The sequence below is a fragment of the Lissotriton helveticus genome, chromosome 9, assembly GCF_964261635.1.
Source record: "Lissotriton helveticus chromosome 9, aLisHel1.1, whole genome shotgun sequence".
Taxonomy (NCBI): domain Eukaryota; kingdom Metazoa; phylum Chordata; class Amphibia; order Caudata; family Salamandridae; genus Lissotriton; species Lissotriton helveticus.
The window spans coordinates 253169077-253187297 of record NC_136070.1 but is presented as its reverse complement, the minus strand read 5'-3'; the positions used below and the strand labels follow the sequence as shown (position 1 = coordinate 253187297).

The following is an 18221-nucleotide window of genomic DNA, read 5'->3' as shown; positions in this document are numbered from 1 at the left end:
ATCTTAAGACCAGTTACCTATAGTCCATAGAGTCTTCCCCTTGATCTCAGGACCACTTACCTATAGTCCATAGAGCCTTTACCCTGATCTTAAGACAACATACCTATAGTCCAAAGAGCCTTTACCTTGATCTTAAGACCACTTACCAATAGTCCATACAGCCTTTACCCTGATTTTAACACCACTTACTAATAGTCCAGAGCCTTTACCCTGATATTAAGACCACTTACCAATAGTCCACAAAGCCTTCACCATGATCTTAAGACCACTTAACTATAGTCCACAGAGTCTTTACACTGATCTTAAGACCACTTACCTATAGTCCATACAGCCTTTACCCTGATCTTAACACCACTTACTAATAGTCCACAGAGTCTTTACCCTGATCTTAAGACCACTTACCTATAGTCCTTAGAGCCTTTACCCTGATCTTAACACCACTTACCAATAGTCCACAGAGCCTTCACCATGATCTTAAGACTGCTTACCTAAAGTCAATAGAGCCTTCATCTGGATCTTAAAACCACTTACATATTGTCCTTAGAACCTTTACCCCGATCTTAGGACCACTTACCTATAGTCCATACAGCCTTTACCCTGATTTTAACACCACTTACTAATAGTCCAGAGCCTTTACCCTGATCTTAAGACCACTTACCTATAGTCCACAGAGCCTTCACCATGATCTTAAGACCACTTACCTATAGCCTACAGAGCCTTTACACTGAACTTAAGACCACTTACCTATAGTCCATACAGCCTTTACCCTGATCTTAAGACCACTTGTCTATAGTCTACAGAACCTTCACCATGATCTTAAGACCACTTACCGATTGTCTACAGAGCCTTTACACTGAACTTAAGACCACTTACCTATAGTCCATACAGCCTTTACCCTGATCTTAAGACCACTTATCTATAGTCCATACAGCCTTTACCCTGACATTAACACCACATAACTATAGTCCATACAGCCTTTACTCTTATCTTAAGACCACCTCCCTATAGTCCATAGAGCCTTTACCCTGATCTTAAGACCACTTATCTTGTCCATAGAGCTTTCACCCTGATTTTAAGACCACTTACCTATAATCCATAGAGCTTTCACCCTGATCGTAAGACCACTTACCTACAGTCCATACAGCATTTACCCTGATCTGAAGACCACTCACCTACAGTCTATACAGCCTTCACCCTTATCTTAGGACCACTTACCTATAGTCCACAGAGCCTATACACTGATCTTAAGACCACTTACCTATAGTTCATACATCCTTTAACCTGATCTTAAGTCCATCTATCTATAATCCATAGAGTCTTCCCCCTGATCTTAGGACCACTTACCTATAGTCCATAGAGCCTTCATCCAGATCTTAAGATCACTTACCTATAGTCCATAGAGTCTTCCCCCTGATCTTAGGACCACTTACGTATAGTCCATAGAGCCTTCATCTGGATCTTAAGACCACTTACTGATAGTCCAGAGCCTTTACCCTGATGTCAAGACCACTTACCTATAGTCCTTAGAGCCTTTACCCTGATCTTAACACCACTTACCAATAGTCCACAGAGCCTTCACCATGATCTTAAGACTGCTTACCTAAAGTCAATAGAGCCTTCATCTGGATCTTAAAACCACTTACATATTGTCCTTAGAACCTTTACCCCGATCTTAGGACCACTTACCTATAGTCCATACAGCCTTTACCCTGATTTTAACACCACTTACTAATAGTCCAGAGCCTTTACCCTGATCTTAAGACCACTTACCTATAGTCCACAGAGCCTTCACCATGATCTTAAGACCACTTACCTATAGCCTACAGAGCCTTTACACTGAACTTAAGACCACTTACCTATAGTCCATACAGCCTTTACCCTGATCTTAAGACCACTTGTCTATAGTCTACAGAACCTTCACCATGATCTTAAGACCACTTACCGATTGTCTACAGAGCCTTTACACTGAACTTAAGACCACTTACCTATAGTCCATACAGCCTTTACCCTGATCTTAAGACCACTTATCTATAGTCCATACAGCCTTTACCCTGACATTAACACCACATAACTATAGTCCATACAGCCTTTACTCTTATCTTAAGACCACCTCCCTATAGTCCATAGAGCCTTTACCCTGATCTTAAGACCACTTATCTTGTCCATAGAGCTTTCACCCTGATTTTAAGACCACTTACCTATAATCCATAGAGCTTTCACCCTGATCGTAAGACCACTTACCTACAGTCCATACAGCATTTACCCTGATCTGAAGACCACTCACCTACAGTCTATACAGCCTTCACCCTTATCTTAGGACCACTTACCTATAGTCCACAGAGCCTATACACTGATCTTAAGACCACTTACCTATAGTTCATACATCCTTTAACCTGATCTTAAGTCCATCTATCTATAATCCATAGAGTCTTCCCCCTGATCTTAGGACCACTTACCTATAGTCCATAGAGCCTTCATCCAGATCTTAAGATCACTTACCTATAGTCCATAGAGTCTTCCCCCTGATCTTAGGACCACTTACGTATAGTCCATAGAGCCTTCATCTGGATCTTAAGACCACTTACTGATAGTCCAGAGCCTTTACCCTGATGTCAAGACCACTTACCTATAGTCCTTAGAGCCTTTACCCTGATCTTAACACCACTTACCAATAGTCCACAGAGCCTTTACACTGATCTTAAGACCACTTACCTATAGTCCATACAGCCTTTACCCTGATCTTAACACCGCTTACTAATAGTCCACAGAGCCTTCACCATGATCTTAAGACCGCTTACCAAAAGTCAATAGAGCCTTCATCCGGATCTTAAAACTACTTACCTACAGTCCATAGAGCCTTTACCCTGATCTTAAGACCACTTACCTATAGTCCATAGCACCTTTACCCTGATCTTAAGACCATTTACCTATAGTCCATACAGCCTTTACCCTGATATTAAGAGCACTTACCTATAGTCCATAGAGCCTTTACCCTGATCTTAAGACCACTTACCTATAGTCCATAGTGCCTTTACCCTGATCTTAAGACCATTTACCTATAGTCCATAAAGCCTTAACCCTGATCTTAAGAGCACTTACCTATAGTCCACAGAGCCTTTACCCTGATCTTAAGACTACTTACCTATAGTCCATTGAGCTTTCACCCTAATGTTACGACCACTTACCTATAGTCCATAGCGCCTTTACCTGATCTTAAGACCAGCTACCTATTGTCCACAGAGCCTTTACCCTGATCTTAGGACTACTTACCTATAGTCCAAAGAGCCTTTACCCGGATCTTAGGACTACTTACTTTCTGTAGCCAGTTCATGCTTCTCGCTGGCTCCCCTGTCTTGCTTCTTGCATCAATTACCTTGGCTGCCTGTAACCAGTGCATGCCTCGAGCTCGCACTTCTGGGGGTCTCTATAAGACATTTACCTTGGCTGTGTGTAAGCAGTGTTTGCGCCTGGCTAGTTGAAGGTTTAGATTTATTAAGAAAGTAGTCTAAAACCATCACAAAATACAATAAAACATTATTCCGTTTTCATCATGCGACCAACATTAAAACAATCAAGGAAAATCGAGAGCGGATCCTAATTAGAAACCGTTTCTCGCTGCCGGCGGGACTCTACCGCACTGCAGTCGCAGGCCACATACATCCACATATCCAGAGAATCGTTTGTAGCCACAAACTTAAATACCCACTAGATGGAGCGAAATTCTATGTCGTGAAGTCGCTTATTCGAGCAATACATATGCAAATATCCTCGACCTGGACACTGCAAACATTTTTTCTACTTCACGATAAAAGATAGTTCTTCGTTTAAGCCTGCCGTCGTTAATACTATTTTGCGAGCCTATCCATCCTTATCGCAGGTGTTTCTCTAGTGATCTTCTCTGCGGTCAAGCGTGCGCTTTCCCAACCGAATGAGTCACAATTTTTCGGAGCTTCTCTGACACTGTTCTCGGCTATATTTGCCTTTGAAAACAAATAGCTGCCTCTGCTTTTGAGGAGAATTACATTTGTATCAGCATCTTCCTATTTGAGCACAACAGGTCCCACTGCCCTTTTTAATGAAAATCCTTTACATGCGCCCTGAGGAAGGTGATACCCCAAAAGGAAAAAAGGGTTCCACCGAAATGCGCGTCGGTGCTCTGAATCAGTCTCCTTTCTTACTTTCTATGAAAACTGATTTATCATGTTTAAAAGTGTTTTTGATCAGATAACATTTGGATCTGTTCTGGCATCAAATTAACGGTCAAACTAATTTGTGATTTTTTGTATTTTCTATTTGAGTTAAAATTCTTTTTTGTAGACTGGAACTTATTGTGAGGGAGCTTGGGGCATATTATGCGGTTTTGGTATATTTGTGATGTATGTATTTGTGGTTTCACGTGAGTATGTTTGGGTACAAAGGTGATTGCATTTTGCTGAGTAAGAGTTGTGCAATGGGATCTGATTCTTTCTTAAAAAAATCTTTTTTAGTCACGATATGTATTTATGAATGTATTAATGTATTTGCATAGAAAAGTTTATATAAAAAAATGGTGTAATGATTACATTTCTTTGAATTATGTCAATATTTGCGATGGTCAAGCAAGAGTGGTCAATGAAAATACATGACGTATAGCATACTTTAAATGTATATAGGTAGAGGTTCTCTTTGTACATTTTTGGCTTTTTTCCCCTGGTTCCCTACCTACATTTCACTTCAGGGGTCCCCTTGTCTATAGTGGTTGCCTAATTAGAAGCCTAGCCAGACAAGGGGGTGACACTGAGTTTTAAAGATCTCAGTGATACGCACTGAAACCCGATCAAAAAATAATGTTCTTGATTTGGATGTGGGTCACCCCAGAAGGTTAACTACTTGATTAGATCCAGCCCACTTACAATTGCTCGCTGAGTACCAAATTTCAAATTCCGTAATTATGTGAGGATAGACGTTTATGGTTTTCGTTCGTAATTAATAAAGTGAAATGTTTTGCACGTTATCTTGCATGCTCAACTGAAACTAATGAGAGCCATACTCGAATTTCTGAGTCTAGTTGGTATGATAATGAGTGTCAATCACTGAAATCTAAAATTTGCAAATTACAAAAACAAGAAGCCGACCTCTGTAGTCGATCCATGTGCCCCTTTCCCTTGTTATTTTTTATAGCACTGGATTTCAGAAAATGCCTACCCACAGCCAAACAGCCGAGAGCAATTACAGGCTTGCAATGGCGAGTGGATCTGGAGGCATGTTGGACTTCGAGGCTGTTTTTCAACCAACTGTTTATTCCTCTGCAGATGTTTCCCTTGACTGAAAGAATAGAATCGACATGTCACACAAAGGACATTAGAAGGACTGCAATGTTTTTAATTTCCCCATTGTCCCCAGAGTTGAATGTCTAATGCAGAACATTCAGATATTATGGAAAGCCCGCACGCTTGTTGTAAGTGATCCGAGAACTACCCAGAAAGCAAGGGAGTGTTCACTAAGCATTGGCCTCTGGGGCAATTTTAATACTCACACAACAGTACATGAAAGAAAGACGCCCTGGCTTAACAGTGGTTTCAAAATGACACACTTACAAGTCAGGTCTAAAGGCAATATCTACCTAAGTGAATCTACAGGCGAAAGCAAGGCCCGAGGGTACCCTGCAACGTAAGAACCACATATATCTGACACCTTATGAACATTCTAGAGATATCCACGATTAGAGGCGAATCGACTCCTCTGAGGAGTATTTCAAAATCTGCAGGAATTTTGTTTCTTTTCATGCTGGGAAAAAATAAAAACTCTCTGGACAAAATATACTAAATATGCGGAAAGGGTCCCAATTTAAAGCCACAAATATTCAAATTACACGAAGCTGTTCTTACTGTACTTATTTTCAGCTTTCTGGAAGGATCCGATTGCAGGTCTGCTGAAATATGTCGTAGCCCTGTTCCATTCTGGCACATTACTCCTCAGACCCCTTTCTGCACCTTGGTATTTATTCTCAGATACATTTTTCAGTCTCCCCTTGTTTGATGCCTTCCTTCACCTTGCCACACGCCACCTTTGGGTGTCTCTGTCCAAAGGAGCAAATGCCTGCTTGACTCATTCGGTTATACGTGATAGAAGAGCTTGTTCATCGGGTGACTAAATGGCTGAAACTCGCTTGAAGTGCTATCAAAACAAAATAGTGCCTCAAACATTTTAAATAGTGTTGCTATGTTACAGTTAGGACTGCTGCTATGGCCCGTTTTGGTACAAGCCACTCCTTCTTTGATGACAACTGTGTATGCTGTTGCTAGATCTGGAAATCAAGGTAGAAATCTACAAAACGTTTTGAAAACGCCCATAATTTGTGGATTCTATTTTTACCAAAAGAGCCCGTTTCAGGTGCCCGTTGGGCATTGCAGAGCCGGCCCAACGAGGAGCTGCCCAATGATGAAGCATGACACCCTTGGTGGGTGAGGGTTCTTGCTCTAAAATGTAAATATTTTCACCAATCTGTATTACACCTAGGTACACTAGTGGTGTTTACTTGGAGAGTAAATATGAACAGCATATTCTGCATCTTTTCTCAGAGGGCTATAACGCAACACAACAGTAGCTAGGGAAGTCCAGAAGCCGCATCGCAGCTGTAAGAATGTCAAATGTGTTGGCATGTCCCAGAATTTACACAAAGAACAATTTAAATAGCACTATTTTATTTCTTTTATAACACTACTCATCCCAATGCAGGGTGCCTTACGTAACATTGACAGTAAATCATATAAGTATGTAAATCAAAGTGCAAGATGTGTTAAATAAAACAGTGAGAGTTATATGGTATAGAAGTTGCATGTCCTTTATAGCTCACTGTGTTAGATTAGAAGGATTACATTTTTGAACTACATGTAACAAAATGATCTTTGTGTTTAAAGCAGTAACCAATTTGCAGATATACATTAAATAAAAATCTGTCATCTGGTGTTATATGATGTGCTTGCAGGAGACACATTAACCTTTTATACTACTTTGATTCATATCTAGAACAACAGAAAACATAGATCTCTCCAGCAATAGCATAATGGTCTAAAGTTATTTTGCCAATATTACTATTGCATCTTTGTGGCAGGGTTTAAAAAAACATAAAAGTATTAGTTGAAGCACAGTTATTGCGTCTGGTTTGCCACCGTTTTTGGAACAACTCTGAGGCAAAGTCTAATTTGTTAAATCTCATAATGTTCTTAAATATACTCATGATATACCTGATAAACATATGTGTGAGGTCTTTTGATGTCACTCTTGTGATGTAACTTCCAGTGAGAACACTTCCTGTGATGCCACATGCAATGTCACGCTTTGTGACGTCATGCGCTGTGATGGCACAGGTCATGATGTCACTTGCATATTGACTAACTTGGTTAGTCCGCCCCCCCTCTTCCTTTTACAGGACTTGTGCTCTGATGGAATCGTACACCGAAGACTACCCTACATGCATTCAAACGTGAGACTGTTCTTTGGGAGTAGCTGGACCGGGTGACGTCGCAGGTCACCCAGCCCCAGTGCAACCCATGATTGCGAGGACAAATGCACAGATAAATCCTGCACTAGGAACAAAAGGGCAAGCTGTCAGAATATCGCGTTTTAAATATGGTCCTCCAACACTATATCCACAACTATTACAATATTGTGAAGGTACACAGACAGATGTACTATTCTTAACTCCACATCTGCGTTACTTGACGATACATATATTTTCAAGGTACACCGATGTGGAGTTAAGGATAGTACATTTATACTTACTTACCGATATATGCCTACAATGTTCAAGATATTGAAACTGCACGTGTAGTCAGTGTTCCGGACATTGTTTTAGCACGCCATGAGCTTGCGCAAGCTATTAGCCATTCATACCACTAGCAAGAGTTTTTGTGGCTGAAAGCGCTGCTGCTGAGCACTCACCTGCTCTGGGATCCCGGAGATGTCGCCCCTTGTGCCGCAGAGCTGCTGTTCTTGTGTCGGCTTGTCCTCAGGGGGGACCGGGCACCGGGAGCCAGCGGCTGGGCGGACCGAGGACGGTACTCCTGCTCGGGTACCGCATGCTCACATCGGGGCCCTTGGAAGCCAGAACGGCAGACACAGGTATGCGGGCGGCTGCAAGACCCCTTGTTCTGGCATGGAGGCGCACAGACCGCTGGGGAAAAAGAAGGAATGTTCTCAGCAAGGCCTACATATACAGATAAAAACAGCAGAAAACCCAGCTCGCGGGCCGTACATGGTCAAAGAGAGGCAGCTGGACAAGGCGATGCAAGCTCACTCATCATGACATGGATGGAGACTTGTCCCACCTTGAGGAGAGCAAGACCACGGCCACGCCCGATGTTTAATGGCGCCCATAAGCATCGAACGGCAGCACTCAAGCACTTTGAACAAACACGTTGGAGAATACATGCAATGGAGGTGTCCAGTGTGGGGCCAGGAGGGTTTAAGCCATGCCATCTTCCAGCATATCCAAAAAAGTACATTTACATACACTTAATATACGTGAAGCTCCTTTACAAGCCCAGTGGATACCCTCAGACTCAACAAGTGGCACTTCAACTGATCGCGAAAGCGATCGTATTGTAAAATATATTTTTTTTAAATGCCCGCTAGTGGTGCGCGCGCGCGCCACTGCGAGCATATGTTTTTATGTTTTGAATTATCGCGGCTTTCAAGCCGCGATAATTCAAAACATATGGCCTCTGGTGCGCGTAACAGACACCAATAGGCCATGGGCGGAGCTACGCGACCACCTATGGCCTATTGCATGTTCTGTTTAAAAACAGCACGCACCCGAAGGCCAATGAAATTGGACCTTGGATTCCACAACGGCACGAGCGTTGTGGAATGCAAGGTCCATTTTCAAATCGCCCGGAATAGGCTCGCGCTGCGCGACACTGCATGCGCAGTGTACGCTAGGCCCGAAAAATGGATCAGCCCCTACCAGACTTACACTGGACACCTCTGACGTAAACAATGATATTTTCCTTGTACTTGGTGCATCCTGCAGGACCACTGCCCTAACACTAAACATGTGTGCCAAGCCAAGTGTGCACTGTCATAAAGCACTCTATATACAGAGCACAAGTCCTAAAAAAGAGAAGTGGGGGGACGCTGACGTCACAACAGGAAGTGACGTCACGAAAGGTGGCTGGCACCATCAGACTCATTGCCTCCCCTCGCTCACCCCTTAGATGCGATTGCATCAGAGAAACCAGCGCCTGAGCAGCGTTCTGAATGAGCTCGGATCTCGCCCCTGAGAGGCCAAAGAATGAATGTGTGGCTCCATTTGCTCCAGTTATCGAGCTCCCGGTAAAATAAGTGGGGGGACTCCGTCCACCAGCGTGGTACCCTGACTCGAGCCTTGTCTATATATTTATGCTGGAGTGTGTATAGCGCTTGGGTGTCAGTGCTTCACACAGCAAGTCACAGTACACAAGCACTTTAGCTTTGTGATAAATATTTTGATGAGGACAGGACTGGGGTTATGAGTTACAAACAAAGCACATCTTTATATTTGAGTCAGTTCTTCTAAAGGTTCAGACCAGGCCTACTACGTACCTACAGATCTTGTAAATGACCCCCCACATGACTTTCTATAAACTTTTGAGAACGTATTGTAAGCCAAATTGTACGACAGGTTGTAAAATCTCTATACTCCTCATAGCAGACTGAATGGCAAATTGCATGACTGATTACAAGTGGCTGATAAACAGTCCAAAAAACGGTAACTCAATAGCCATAAAAAATATTTTAAGTTGCATGTGCCCCACAGAATAGTGTGCTACTCATCTTTTATGCTTTCTTGGTGGTCCTAATGAACCACGTTGTCTGCCTGATGTACGTTAAAAATAAGGACAATCAGAAAAGGGAAGCCAACAGGCTAAACCCATAGGATATACTTATATTGTCAGACAACCACCACCACTAAACCCTGTGAACCAAGTCACTCACACCAAAAGAGGACAGGCACCAAAGCCCAAAGATCTCTGCCACTTAAGGCTGGCATCATGGAGGACTGTAACACAGTTCACCTTCTCCGGTTCAGCTCACATCCCTCTCCAGACTTAGAATGGACGGTTCAAAGTATTAAACATTCTTTGACAACAACTACTTATTAAAAGAATGACCAAAATACAGACTATCCAAGTGGATCCCTGTCGACCCAAAAGATCAACCGAGTGGTTGTCCTATTTGCTGTAGCAGCTCAGGAGGTGGTGTGTCAGTTTTTGGTAAGCGCCATAAAGCCAACAGAGAGTAGCCTAATAGCAGCTAGCTAACGTAATGAGAGCACTCTGTCTCTCACTCTTCTCTGTCACAATGCTAAGCACTCTTACCTAGGCAAGAAACGATAAGAGCTCCACTCTGGTCACTCACACACAAGACCACAATGCGTCCCACAAAGGTCCACAGCCAAGAACAACACTCTTCCAAACAAGCACTCCTCCACAGTGCAGCAATCTGATGATGTGACTGAGCTCCCTACGATGGAGTATAAAGTGCTATATAAAAGCAATTACAATACTATACCCTTTATTTTGTTTTATAATTAAGTTGTCATGGTAGGAGGATAGGTTCTAGTGGTAGCTGGGCCAAGACTACAAAGGGTCCCAGTCCAAATAATAATATTAGGCCCCTGTCCAAAAGCACTCAGTACACTTGTCAGCTAGGCACCTATGCACATCAAGACAATACCACTGCCAAGAACACATACATCACATACTATTCTGTGTTTTGTGGTATGTAGTTATGTGAATTGGCATTTCACAGAATTTTCTTCATTATATTTTTATCCTTGGTTTCCCCATTGTCATCTTTCCTTGTATCCCTCAATCGCCCTTTTCCCAGCAGCCATGGACACTTTTTCTGGGGACAACGTCAGTGGAATCTCTTTTCATATATCAAAGGCTTCACCGCATCAGCTCCCACTCTGAAAACCTTCAGTGTAAGCAAACTCTGCATCATCACGGTAGATGTGTAGGTGGTCTGGGTGCGGTTTTATCACAGTATTTTGGGAAGGAGTGGATTGTGGCTTTTAAGTTCAGAACCTTGACTTCTCCCAAACCCATATATGTTGTCAAAGAAGTAGAACTGAATGCAAGTATATGGGCAATAAACCACTCCAGGCACTTCATTTGTAGAATCATGTTCATTTTGAGGAAAGATAACAAATGCTATTGTGACCATCTTGTCATCTGCTTGTCATGCGATAAGACTGTTTGCTACTTTTAATCAGTGAATGTATTATTAATTTACCCAATGGTGTCACATGATTTATATTGAGTCATCCCTATGGCACTAATATTAAATAATCTTCCGGTTATTTGAGCGAGTAACAATATAAATCAACCAGCCAACATATGTTTCACCCCAACGTCTTCATGGCAGTAGGATCAGAGATAGTGTGGTATCAATGCATCTGTACTCGAAACATGTTGCACAAGAGTATATTATTTTGTCTCATATTGCCCACTGCCCTCAGTGCCAGGTTGTAGACAATGCTCTCAGATCAGTATGGCAGCTGCGTAAAGCCATGCGGTGGTCTGTCACTTACATAAATATTGTGTGCAATTAATTGTATTCTTTATTTAACATGGTGATTTTGTCTCTAATTTCTTTAAAAACCATTTAGGAACAGCATATACAGCTCTACAATACTTCTGTGTTTCATCTTGAAGGTGTTATGTTAAATTTATATTTCAAAAGGGAAAATACTTGAATTTGACTTTTCGATTTTTGTTACCTGTTTTGGCATGAAAATACCAGCCAAACGAGACAAATTCTGGTGAGGTAGCAACCCTATTCAGTATAACATATCCAATCCGAGCTTTTTTTCTTTGCATCCTGCGATTTGTAGTCTATATGACACCATTATAAAATCAGGATTACCATTCATAGAATGCAAAGAAAATATCTGGACTATGTGAGCTACTCAACTCTGGCACAGGGATTTCAGAGATATCTGTGACTCTATGCTCTCTAGGGCAGCACATCTCCATTCCTGAAGCTCTCAAGTTTTACAGGACTTCAAGTCCCAGCGTTTGTCTGCCGGCTTTGCAGCTCGTCTGTAGTAGACTCTCATTCTATCAACCGGCTGCGGTAGATGGGTATTTTAATAAGGCTGATGCTAGCAACCTTTTAAGAAAAAAGTGATTACATAAGCACCAATATCTCAAGTTTATCCCTCACCCAGAGTTAGAAACACAAGGAAGACCCCATGCGGTTGTGTAGCTGAGGCATGGTCCGATGGCTGTTAATGCGAGCATAATGGCTTTAACTTCAGGTGCTCTTCCTATTACATTATGCCTGCATGATATACACACATATTCTCTTTATTTTACTATGTGTCAGTGGCCAGAGTTTGTTCCTTTCACACAAGTGTTGACAGACGTTTTCCACCACGTGCTTACTAAAGGGGGTACATTGCCATTTAATTTTCTTCTATTGTGGTAAATAAATAAATAATACCTCTATTTTTGACTGGATATATAATAACAGATAGCTCAATAAATAAGAGTCAAGATTCGAGGTAGCTGGAGTTGGCAGGTTTAATGCAGCATAAAGGACAGGAACAGGACAACCTGCACGGGAATAGGATGGCAGCGCTGCACAACTTTTAATAATAGGACACAAGCATATATATACTTAAACAAAATACATGAGGTTCAATACAATAGGCGTAGCAGTGGGCAGGGCCTGTAGCAGTCGCGAAAGATAAGGCAGAAAGTAGGTGTAACAAGAGGCGTGAACAGGGCGTATACATAGACATGTGATGTAAACGTAACGGAATATGTCACAAATGGAGCGGAAACATGGAGGGGGCTACCGAAGGAGCCGGGACCTCTAACCTAGTGGTGCGCGCAAGCTGGCAATGACGTGTTACTAGGAGGAACTGGGGGCTATGACTTCTGAGCTAGAAGGAGAGACGAAAGTCTGGAGAGTCAGAGCGACATGTACCTAAACACTATCTAGTATCTGATGTTTAGAGAACATGTTAATAGAATCCAAAAGTTATCAGGGCAAAAGCTAACAGACACTAAGACTGGTGCATGCATTATTCTACATGTAGTGTGTGTTGAGGAATATTAAATGACCATAAATACAGTATTTCTCTTACATGGAGACGTAAAGGCTAGACGATGACTGAAACTATTGATGCGATTCAGTAGCTTAGGAATGCAGAGAAGGAGAGCTGGACTGATAACTAGAATCATAACATACTCTTGGCAGACTGGCAGGCAGAGCCAGGCCGAGCCGAGCACTGTGAGGCAGGAAGTAAGTGAAGGGTCAGGGATACAGGTGGGGGCTGTATCGCTCCTCGGAGAGGGTTCAGGAGACAGGAGCTGAATCTGAGTCCGGGCCCTTTTGAGGCCTAGAAACGGGGATTTTTACAATGAAATAACGAGCACACTGAGAAACGTGGCAACGTAACTTTACATAGGCCTGATGCTCGTAGCTTTCACGAGAACTGGAAACTGGCATACTAGAGATGGACACAACTGTAATTGCGTCTTTAATCGCTCATGGGGAATACATATGCATATTAATCATGCACATACAACATAACATGGGGAACACGTAGGGACACAGAACATGGCAAAATTTACTTTTCCACATTCCCTCCTTGTCACTACGTTTCCATCAGGAAACATCAATATTCATGATACCATCTATCATTTCATACAGTATCATTTGCTCGTCTCGAATTGCCTTGGAACGGGACTTAGGACGGGACTTGGGACTAGGAACACAAGAGGTAGCACAAATGCCGCAAATCGCAGGGCCACATTGTATACAGAGGCAGCAACTGAATATGATCGCTACTGCAATACCTAGAAATGACAATACTTTCCATCCCCAGGCAGAAATTATACTCCAAAACCAACCGGACCATGTCCAGGTGCCTGGATTCTGGTGTAACTGATGGGCAATTTTATGAAGTCTGGTTATAGCTGAATAAACAGACGGCGCGTTATTAGGAATGAAAATGCAGCAACTAGATCCGATGACTCTACATGCTCCTCCTCTATCGGCCAGTATGACGTCAAGAACGAGACGATTTTGGAGCACGACAAATCTCATAGCAGATTGCTCTTCGGTTAAGTTACCTAGGGCAGAGGCAGTCTCATTCACTACTGCTTCAAGGGTTCTTGTTAACCTACGGATTAACTTACTATTCTGGATAGGTCCTATAAAGAAAAAGAAACCTTTATTGAAATCTGTATACTGTTCTAGAGCAGTTTCAGTTTGATCGACAATCGGGGACTCGATCTCCCTTCTATGTCTATTGTGTACTAGATGTGTGTTTCTATGATAATCGGATGGGGCTAGAAAAACTGGTGGCAGTAGGAAGGCAATGTAACAGGTTCCATCCCAATCGAGGGGCAGACGAACATATGCGGTCTGACCACAAACAAAATAAGAATGACGTGAAGCTTTGAAAATAGATTTCCCACTGTCACTATACTTGACAATAGTAGTACAATCACTATGTCCTACATGTGCGGAACCATTATTTCGGACACATAATTCGCCTTTGAATGGTAGTACTGAAATAGCAGGTAAGTCTGGAGTAGGATCAGACTGAACATTCAGAACCATGAAATTCGAAGAATAATTACCTAAATTATAAACTTCATTTTCTAGGTCTAACCCGGTTCTATGGGTGAGACCTTGCTTGTCTGGAAAACATGTACTATTCAGAAGGGACATATCAGTTGAGGATGACGTTAACGTGGACCAGGCTCCACATGAACCATTATGTGAAAACGGATAAGGAAAGAGTGGCAGAACTCCCTTAGGTGTCTGGAAAGGGGGGAGTCGACCACACACCCAACAATTAGTGGCATTGCTGGTCTGGTGTGAATAATGTAACATACGGATAAACGTATTGTTGCGCATAGCAAGACGATAGGATAGTTCGTGAGGAGGCAGATCACTAAACGTATGCTCTACTGTAGCATTAGAATACTTATTTACATGAGAAATTGGAAAACATAAATGAAATGCATAACTTGTACAGGTAATCATTAAACTCAAAAACAATATAAAACTTAGAAAAACGATACATCGGATAGAGTTTTGACTAACTCTCTCACTATGGGGGTCTATCTCATACATGTCAGATACCTGTCTAACCGTTTCACCCAGGGGGACTTAGACAATTAAACTGGCTGACTTATTTTACTAGACCGGAGCTTACTTTTATACTCCTGCTGTGGAGTTTTCTCTAACAGGGAATCCTTTGAATCAGAGTCAATAGCGGGACAGTCCTTGATAATAGTATCTTGGCAGTCTTTAAAATCTTGACAATCCTTGGAAATGTTCTTGGAAACAGTTTTTAGTCGGAGTCCGTGAAATTTCTTGACATGCGACAGGTGCACCCACCCCTTCCTGCCTTCCAACTTGACGGCAGTGCGGGTGGTCAAAAGGACTAACTTCGGCTCCTTCCAGCAAGGCTCCAGCGGACTTGAACGATCGAAATTCCGGACAAGCACTAGACTTCCTGGAACGATTTCATGCGGTTTCACCTCGGTATTGTCTGGAAATGCGGCGGCAACCTGTGAACGACAAGAGTGTAGGGCAGACATCAAGGAAGCTAGGTAATCTGTCAGCATATTACTGGAAACATCGGTAATACTTCGGGGTCTAGGTGTACCCCACATGTTCGGGGGGCGGCCGAATACGACCTCATAAGGGGACAGACCTGATCTGGAATGTGCGACCATGCGCATATAAAATAGGGCGACTGGCAGAGCTACTAGCCAGTCTACACCTTTCTCTTTACAAACTTTGGCGATGCGGATTTTTAGGGTCTGGTTATGTCTCTCTACGAGACCGGCTGCTTCTGGATGGCGTACACAATGGAACTTCCACTGGTACCCTAACAAAAGGGAAACATGCTTCATGAGTTCAGATGAGAATGGCTGGCCGTTATCAGAATACACGACCCTAGGGAGTCCATAGCGGGGGAAGAATTCATGAACCAACTTCTTGGCAGTGGTCGCGGCTGTATAATCTGGGACTGGATATGCTTCTGTCCACCTGGACAAAGCGCATACAACTACAAGGACATACTTGAAACCTCGACATCGCTCCATCTGAATATAATCCATCTGGAGGACTTCAAAAGGGTGGTCAGGGGGTTGGAATCCACCTTGTTCCACCGGAACACTTTTACCTGGATTGAACTGACAACATATCATACAGGTACGGACTTTCTGCTTGGCTGCAGCTCGTAAATGCTTGTTGGACCAAATGTTCTGGATACTGTCTATCATGGCTTTTTCTCCTAAATGTGCAGGACTATGTGCGGTATTAATAATGACTTGAACCATTGAGTCGGGGAGAAACCATGTGGCTTTTCCCTTCGTCAACCATCCCTGATCTGTCTGGACTCCTCCTTGTTCGGACCATTTCTTGATTTCCTCGGGAGTAGCATGTGACTGGATATCTATGACATCTTGAGTAGGGTCCTTAACTGTCATACAAGTAGTCGGTTCTAGAGTGGATGTCGGTGTCTTGTTAACTGGTATGTCTGGTGTCTGTGCTGTAAGCTTGGCTGTTCGATCTGCTAGATCATTACCTTGGGAAATAATGTCAGTAACTTTCGTATGTGCTTTGCACTTCATGATAGCGATAGCTGTCGGTAAATGTATTGCATCTAACAGAGCTTGAATAAGGAACCCATGCTGAATCTTGGTTCCATGAGAAGTCATGAAACCTCTCTCTTGCCAGAGCACTCCAAAGTCGTGTACGACTCCGAATGCGTAGCGTGAATCTGTGTAGATATTAACTTTCAGGTTCTTGGCATGTATGCAGGCTTGTGTCAGAGCGACTAGCTCTGCTGCTTGAGCAGACAGGGTGTCAATACGGTGTGTTTCAATAACTTCAGTGTCAGTAGTCACTGCATACGCGGCTACTAGTTCTCCTGTACTTGTTCTCATACATGAACCATCCACATAAAGTGTCAGGTCTGGATCTGGTAATGGAATATCTGTCAGGTCTTGTCTTGGCTTTGTTATAGTGTTAACTATTTCCACACAGTCATGTGTGGCAGGATCTGAGGAAACTGACGGTAACAGTGTAGCAGGATTTAGAACGTTGCAGCGTCTGATTTCTATGTGTGGCTGGAACAGTGTCAATTCATAACCTGTTAAACGTGCAATTGTCAAGTGCTGAGTCTGTGTTCGGTTTAAAAGAACTTCCACGGAGTGTGGAACTTGTACTGTCAAGGAATGTCCTAATACTATAGAATCACTTTGTCTGATAGCTAGTGCTGTGGCTGCAACTGACTTGAGGCACGCAGGCAGAGCCTGGGCTACTGGATCTAATGTGCTCGAAAAATAAGCACAGGGCTTGTATTGTCCTGCTTGATCTTGGGTGAGAACAGATAATGCAGTACCATCACGTTCTGTGACAAAAAGTGTAAAAGGCTTACTGTAGTTCGGTGTAGCTAAAACAGGTGCTTGGCATAAAGCTTTCTTCAATTCATTAAAACTAAGTGTATGTTCAGATGTCCAAGGGAGGACAGTCGATACGGCTGCCTCCTGTGTCGTTAACTGTATCAGTGGCTTGGCTAGAAATGCATACTGAGGAATCCATTGTCTGCAATAAGAAGTGAGGCCGATAAAAGCACGTACCTCCTTCTGTGTCTTGGGCTGTGGAAGACTCGCTATTAACTGGATACGGTCAGGTGTCAACTGCCTACCCCACTTGGACAGTAAGTGGCCTAAGTAGATCACTTGCTGGACACAGAATTGAAGCTTTGAAGGGGACACCTTGTGCCCCATCTCGGCTAGGAAGTACAGAACTGTAAGTGATGCTCGCTCGCAAGCACGTTCAGAACGGGCTGTGATCAGTAGATCATCGACATATTGGAGCAGGGCAGTGTCAGTTGGCATGTGAATATTGTCTAGTTGTCTCTTAAGTGCTTGACTGTAAATACTAGGACTTTCTGTGAAACCTTGAGGAGCTCGTGTGAATTTATAGCTCCTTCCATTTAAACAAAAACCGAAAAGGTACTGGCTGTCTGGATGAATCGGAACACTGAAAAATGCATTCTTGAGGTCGATTACGGTAAAGAATATTGCCTCAGGATCAATAGCTGTCAACAGAGATGAGATATCTGGAACAACTGGGTACTGGGGAATGATACATTTATTGAGTTCTCGAAGGTCAATCACTAATCGATATACTGGGGGTGCATTTGGATCAGT

General features: G+C 42.8%; 1 protein-coding gene across 2 annotated transcripts in view; it reads right to left on the bottom strand.

Moving 5' to 3' along the window:
* The window catches only part of LTBP2 (latent transforming growth factor beta binding protein 2), a 1439407-nt gene that overhangs the window by 1021204 nt on the left and 399982 nt on the right, over window positions 1-18221 (bottom strand). For both annotated transcript variants that reach the window (XM_078659886.1, XM_078659885.1), the window contains exon 3: window positions 7924-8155. In XM_078659886.1, coding sequence (XP_078516012.1) covers window positions 7924-8155 — 232 coding nt within the window. The remainder of the gene's footprint in view (window positions 1-7923; window positions 8156-18221) is intronic.